Source organism: Enoplosus armatus, chromosome 6, assembly GCF_043641665.1.
Source record: "Enoplosus armatus isolate fEnoArm2 chromosome 6, fEnoArm2.hap1, whole genome shotgun sequence".
Taxonomy (NCBI): domain Eukaryota; kingdom Metazoa; phylum Chordata; class Actinopteri; order Centrarchiformes; family Enoplosidae; genus Enoplosus; species Enoplosus armatus.
The window spans coordinates 12,539,570-12,547,057 of record NC_092185.1 but is presented as its reverse complement, the minus strand read 5'-3'; the positions used below and the strand labels follow the sequence as shown (position 1 = coordinate 12,547,057).

The following is a 7,488-nucleotide window of genomic DNA, read 5'->3' as shown; positions in this document are numbered from 1 at the left end:
GCAACAGGATATGTTATGCAAATTATAAGAAGGGCTTATTCAAACAAGGAAGCGAAGCCGCCATGAACAATTAGTTCATAGTCTGTGATGGCCGAAAATGTCCTCTGAATACTGAGGGAGTGTAACACAATGTGAGGAATCTGACCTTTAAAGCTGTGTAACATTTCAAGGTCCCTCTGGAGTTGGCTGTAACCAAATCACACTGTGGTGCAACAGTGGACATCAGGACCTTGATGTCCGACCAAGGTTGTCTTATCTTACTGAAGACAAGAGTTCCTCGTTGCGTACACACACACACAAAACTCTGGAGCTCAGCACTCACGCACAGGTGCTACATTCCCACGTCCACTGTGGTGCAGGCTGACAGACAGAACAAGGGCACTGGGACAGTACAAGACCCCTCCATACAAGCCCATTCACTGGTGTTATGTGTAAATAAAAACATGGCTATTTGACATATCAGTCACTGGGAAACATTTAAAAAACAACCTATATTTCCTGTCATAATGAAGATGTTATCTTAGATATTTTTCAGTCATTGTATTGTATTGATCACTCATCTTGACGTCAATGTTAACCCTCAAAAGCTGTATTCTTCTCGACAGGATCGTGAATAATACTGGGTTTCCCCCTCTTTTTCCCAGGAAAGAGTCTTAAAGAAACAACTAGCTGTCGTTAAACATACCAGGTTCCTCTCACCACACTGTAGCCTGACCTCTTCAACTGCAGGCCAAAAACATAGCCAGCACCACCACTCTGCCAGGCTTTATGTAGCATGTACCGTCTGTTGAACTTGCTGCTTCATCTAGTGATGATATTTTCAGTATCAGATTCAGAATCTCACAGTGGACTCGGGATTAGAATCAGAAAAAGATAAACATGAACACCCAAAAGATATTCAAACACACAGAGTTATCCAAATATACATTTTCTCAGTATGAAAGGCCTCATGACTTCAGTAAAGCTGTTATAACCTGCCACGGTTGGCTGCATATTGCTCCAGGAAAGACATATGGATGGGAATTTCAACTGCTGAGTCACATCAATTAAAAAAAACAAGAGTGGCTCTGTCTTCCTAACCCTCACCGACATTCATGCCTTTCTCCTCTACAACAGTAAACTGATCTGGAGGCTGATTTGTCCATTTAAACAAGGGAGCTCAGCATGTTTCTACTGCAGATAAGTACTGTGTGTGTTGGGAGTGAGTGTTGTATTCAGGTATCACATTATATCACCAGCTGTGATCAGTAAAGTACAAAGTCTCCAGCAGAAAATGCCAACAAAAGCTGAATATTCTCCTGTATGATCCAACATTAAACAATACAAAACATACAATAAGCCCCCAGCACAAACTTGTTCATCCACATTCCAATAACACTGTCTTGTGTTTATTAGTTAACCACATGGAGTGTCATAAATACTGCCCTGATTTATTCTGGACTTAATAAACTTAAAAAAATCTAATAGGCTGCCTCAGGCCTTCTATTAAAGACCCCAGTGTTACAAATATTTTCACCATCAACAAACAGCATTTCAGACAGACAATATGTCTAAAGCTGACGGATATACAAACTTATTCCTGTACCATACAGATCTTTTAGTGCTATGTCTGACTTTAGTACAATAAATTTGTTTTGGACTGTGTTGCATTGGCCTCTTAAAACACTTGGCAGCACATTTTATTTACAACTGTAATAAGATTTTAACGCTGTCTCCTCCTTTACAACTGTCACAAATAAAAACTGCCACAACAGACATTTCACCGCTCTGGAAATAGGATGAAGGGAGGACGCCTGATGAGTTATGACTGAAATCCAGCTGAGCAGCCACCAATTAAAACCAATGAAATGACAGAGAGCTGCAACTGAAGAAAATATGTCAGATTCTGGGTAATTAAAGATGCCTTGAATTACTTTTAAGAGAAATTAAAAAAAAGAAGCAAGAATTAACATATTTTTAACTGTCAAGAAGTGAGACTTAACTGAGCCCAAACCTTTAAATAAGCTACTGATTTTGGCACTATTCTGCAAAGCGCACATCCCTCTGGTGAGAACAGCCCCCCCAACCTAAATCAGAATATGCATAAAGACATTCAAAAGTATGATATTCATTTGGCAATAGGAAAGCAGAGAAAATGTCTTGCATGAGTCCAAAAAAAAAGCTCCTTATCATGTGCTCACCCTGATGGTTCAGCTCGTTGGTGCGCACCTTCCACTCACTCGTCCTGTGAGCTGCTGGATCCCAGTTTTCATGCTTTTCACAGCGGTGCAACGACCCACAGGTTAGGCTCCAAAACACTGAAGCAATGTGGACCGGGGAGGTCTTTCTCACTACGTATTTGCACAAGGATCTGACTGCACACACACACACAAGCACACACACACATGCACTCACCGCACGCCGCTGCTGCTGATGGGAGGGAAGTTTGATCCTGCTGGCAGTGCCTCCCTCTTCTCTCCTCTTTGTTGTGCCTCAATATGACATTTCTGGACTGAATTCAGCAGGTCAGCCCGAGAAATTTAATCCGTCGATGCACTTTGATTTCATGGATTTCTTTTTTTTTCTATGTGTCCATGTAATCTGATCCAACTGACAGACCCTGAGTATGTCAAATCTACACTTATGTTTGCTGTGAGTGCTAAATTTGAATGGCACATTATTGTAGTTGTAAACAAATGGTAAGTAATTCATGACGATCATCATGAAGCAGACACAATCACAACTATTATGAATAGCTCTGCCATCAGAAATGCATGAATCTTACAAGTTAAGCTAGTTGTTTTTACAATATTATTGACGATATAATATTAAGAATGTGTTACATAAATATGTATGTTAGCCAGAATGTGTGTGTTCGCTTCAATTTCACATCATTTCATACCTCAATGAAACATTTTGTCGCAATAAATTACTCGGTGGCTTTTATTTTGAAGGAACATTATTTGGCTAAATCATAGCAGTCAGGTACGCATGCGCAATGGCAAAAGCGGCACAAACGGAAAAGAGAAAAGGCGAAGTGAGTACAGCAACTATGTTTATTTCCACTAAATATTCCTTTACAAGTGCGTCACGCTAGATACTACTACTACTGTATGTAACAAATTATTTTGTTTTGAAACGTGCCACCGGAAGTCCTAATTAACGTTAGTGTGTTGACTCGAAGTTGTTCGAATCTAGCTAACCTGTAGCTAACCCGCTAGCTAGCTCACTAATGTTTTAGCAGCTTTTCAGCGGCAGAGGACAGTTTGGGTGAATGTTAAAGTTGTGTCTCTCCTCCACAGTGAGAGAAGTGGTCCACCTCCGGCGCACAGAGGCTGAACTCTGAACGCAGATAGCGCCACATGGAGGCGGTGCTGAAAAGCTTAGCGAGCACGGCGGAGCTGCTGGCCGTGGCGGCGCAGAGCGGTGTGGTGGAGCAGTGGGATAAACAAACTCTGTCCAGAGCTTTTCACTGGGCCCAGTACTGCGAACACCTCTTTTCAAGGTTTCACAATAACTCCGCGATGAGGAGGATTATGGAGAAGCAGCTGCAGCTCACAAATCAAAGTTTGCAAGCTGCCTTCCCTGGATGTACAGAGGTCTCCTTCTTGGACCTCTCCCGGTGTCAGCACCTGTTGCTGGTTGGATTGTTGAACAATCCTCAGCTTCCTGGCTCCATCATGAAGATACTCTTTGACACTATGAGTCCTGTAAACACTGAGCAGAGTGAGTATCAGGATGTTACCGGCTTGTGCAGCCACATCATTCAGTGCAAATCGGCTTGCAAGGTCCTGACTCCTCTCACACACATGTCAGCTGTGGGTGCTGATGCTGAGGTGCAGGGGGTGATGCTGATGGAGAGGCTGGGTGCTCTGCTGAGCCAAAGCAGTGAAGCCCGCTGGACAGAGCACTTTTTAGATTCCGTCCTCCAGGGATGTGAAGGAGAAGTAAAACATTTCTGTCTAGTCATCGCTGCAGCTCTGCTGACAACCAAAAACTCAGGTGCACAAACTGCTTCGCAGGATTTTCTCTTGGACTGGTTGCAGAAAAAACACAGTGTGCTGCAGCACATGTGTTCTGTACTGCCGAATACACTTCTTATAGACCTGGCCAAAAAACACCTCAAATTTAGAGATGTTTACTGTGACATGCTGAAAGAGTGGGCCTCGGATATGGAGTACAGCTTAAGTGACGGTGAATGGGTTCAGACCAGCTCAAACCGAACAGTGTCCTTCCAGAGACTGACTGAGCACTTTCTGGCCTTGTTTGAGGCCTGTCCCTCTCTGAGGGAGGATATAAAAAAACAGCTAAATGCTTTGAAAATTTCTGATGGAGACTTTGATGTCAGAGGTCTGAGTGTTTGGGGAGACCTCCTGTCAGCATTAAAAAAGTGACTGTCAGTCTTGGAGCTTTTTTAGAGCTGGAGGAGATGGCCAAAATATAGCCAAATGTGTATTCATGTCTAGATGCAATGTTTGACGAGGGCTGGGTCCATAGCACCCATTATTGGAAGCTGTCAATGACTGGCATAAAATGCTTGCTCAGATGTGTGTTCTTCTGTTCAGACAGTTTCAATCGTAATACTGTGTATTTTAGTCCATATTTTGGTATCAGTACTAAAACTCTGGTATCATATCAGTATTAATATCACCTCAGGTCTTTCAGTGCAAAATACACATGAAGAGCACACAAATCTTGAATGCTGTCCAGTCGTTCTCAGAGATTTCTTTTCTTTTTAGATTCTTCATGCTGCATTTTTTTCAACTTGTGAAATATAATTGTACGCAGACTAACACAGAATCAGAAAAACAACATACTGGATACATTTACAGGATGAAATAATACAAATGTAAAAATAAATCTAAAAATGATCACTTGTGTGGATCTGGTAAGTCTTTGAATACTTTGCACTGGTCTGTTTCTTTCACAGTATAAATACTTTTTTTACACCTTGTAATAATAGAAGTTATTGATTTTTTAACTCAATACAATTGGATATTTGTTGCACAGCTTTCAGGGTTTGGACAGATGGTAGTGTCACATGCTGCTTTGTAATCAGTAGTATCACGTGTACTGACTGAATTAAATTGAAAGTAATTGTCAAGCAGTGAATAGTTTACACTTTATAAATTGGTCTCTGGAGATTTAAGGCTTCATTTCGCATCATAAATTCCACCTTAATACCAAATAATTATAGATGTGCTGTCTTATTCTGTAGCAAGTGATTTGTGAGGTCCTGAAAAAAACATTTCATAGGACAAGGGGCTTTAAAGAAATTGCAATAAGCAAAAAAAGCAAAAGCTTTGTGTAATCAAATTTACCCTTGTCTAACTGTACACATCTAAAATCATTTTCACCTTCTCACACACCATCTGTCAGTGTTGCCTTTTCACCATAAAGCTCGGTGTGAATCTAAAAAGATTTTGATTGGATTAATGCCAGTCATGTGACTCGACTGCCAATTCACACATCTCAGACCTCGCCCATGTGTCAGAGCACCTCTGCGGCGAGGGATCAGTTAGTCAGATCAGGCGTCTTCAATCAAACCCTCCACAATAGCCGGTGTGTGACATAACTCTGGCAGACAGCGGATTAGAGACCCGGCCGCCGCCGCGTGGAGGGAAACACCAACACAACCACGGCTCGTTTAACACACCACGAAAGCAATTCACCAAGAGACAGACAAGGGTCACTGAGTAAGAGGCAGCGTGTACACAAGCAATTTATTTTCAGCCAATGAAGAACATATGCATCCGGCTGGATGGAAACCAACAGGGATTGAAGGGATCTCACCTGCTTCTATGTTATAAATATATGCAAATTCATTTACTTTATTTTCATCATGTTAATGTAGATCAGATTTTAGCCAGTTGGGTATTGAAGAATGTAAGAAAAAGAAAACATTTAGGGACAAATAAAGAGACATTTCTGGAGTTTCTTAATGATAAATTTCACCCTCTACATGTTACAAAGAAGCACATTATCATTTAGCCTCTGGGATTGAACACTGACAGATCTTTTTTCATTTTTAGACTTTGTGTTTCTCACTCTTCTTCACAGCCTTACACATAACTGGCAGAGTGGGTAAGCAGCCATGGTGATGATTCAGATGTGTTACTGTCTGACTCCAAATGAGAAGCCTACAAGAAAAGCAGCACACATTTAGTCCATGCCTGTATCTATACTAAATGAAAACATGTTTTACCCATTATTTACACAGGAGAAATACCCACATATCTGACAACTGGTAATAAAAAAGGAAATTATTGTTAATCTTTTGCCAAATAATGTTTAGTTTCCTTTGACAGGGAGCTGTGTTATTTGAATATAACTAACCATTTTGCAGAGTGTCTCACTTGTAAAGTATTAAGACCACTGCCAGACCATTTGGACTCATGAATGTGAACAAATTGCCCTCTGCTCTTAACCTGCAAGGTAAATGGCAGGGTTGTGTTATGGTATCACTTTAAATGTGAGGAGACGTCTCTCAAATCTGTTAACAAAAGTAGCAGCTAAGCTCTTGAACAAAGAATTTATTATATTTGGATGTGACGTTATGAATGAAACGTACAGTATTTCCTCCTCTCACATCTTATTCATTCTACCCAGCGTATTATTGTCCTGTGTCAGCGTGGGGTAACAAACTGCAGTGAGACGTGCTGATGGCGACTGTTGTTCTGCGGCTCCTAAAGGGTCGTGAAGGATAGCATTCATTAAAACTCAGATCCAGCCCCCATCTGGTGGTGTGAATAGGGAGTCCTCTGAGGGGCGGGGTGATGAGGGGGGTGCAGCCCTCCCTCGGCACGTGCCTAAGCCGTTCCAGCCTGGCCCTTGTCTGGCCTTGGTGACGGATCACAGAGGGAGGAGGGCTCCACCTCGCACCTGTGTCCCTCTCAGAGGATGCTGATGATCAGTGGCCGCCGTCATCAGGCATGCACCGAGTTTAATTTGGGTTTTTTCGTAAGTGAAGCTGTGAGGAAAAGATGGATGTTTCAGTGTGATTGGAGAGGTGTCATGTTTCCACCGAGTCGTATGAAATGCTGGTGCAGCTTGTGAAGAGCAGGATGAAAGAAGTTTGCATCGTCCTCTCTAGGACGTCCCACAAAAACTGCACTGTCAGACACTCCAGTGAGGTGCAGTGGTTGCAGAAATACTGCTGTATTTTGGCACATGAGGAAAGGGAGGGGGTTGATTTGTAGACAAAAAAAAGCCAGTGACCACTGTACATATTGTTAAAACTAAAGAACAAAAGAAAGCAGAGCTTAGTCAATCAACAGAAAATTAATCAGCTACTATTTTGATAATCGATTAATCGTTTAAGTAATTTTTTGAATAAAAAAAATCCAAATATTCTCTTGTTTAAGCTTCTTGAATACTTTTCACAAATCGTCTTAACATATTTAATTAAATATCTTTGGGTTTATCTTGACGACACTTGATGACATCAGCTTGGGCTCTAGGAAATTGTGAGGACCATTTCCTGTTGTTGCATAGGCCAAACAGTTAATT

At 41.6% G+C, this 7,488-nt stretch overlaps 1 protein-coding gene across 1 annotated transcript; it reads left to right on the top strand.

Annotated features, from left to right (window-relative positions):
• The first annotated feature begins 3,341 nt into the window (after window positions 1-3,341).
• Window positions 3,342-4,793, top strand: fancf (FA complementation group F). The gene has a single exon (XM_070906918.1). It carries the CDS (start codon window positions 3,342-3,344, stop codon window positions 4,371-4,373), a length of 1,032 nt encoding a protein of 343 aa, XP_070763019.1. The 3' UTR covers window positions 4,374-4,793.
• The last annotated feature ends 2,695 nt before the right edge of the window (window positions 4,794-7,488 follow it).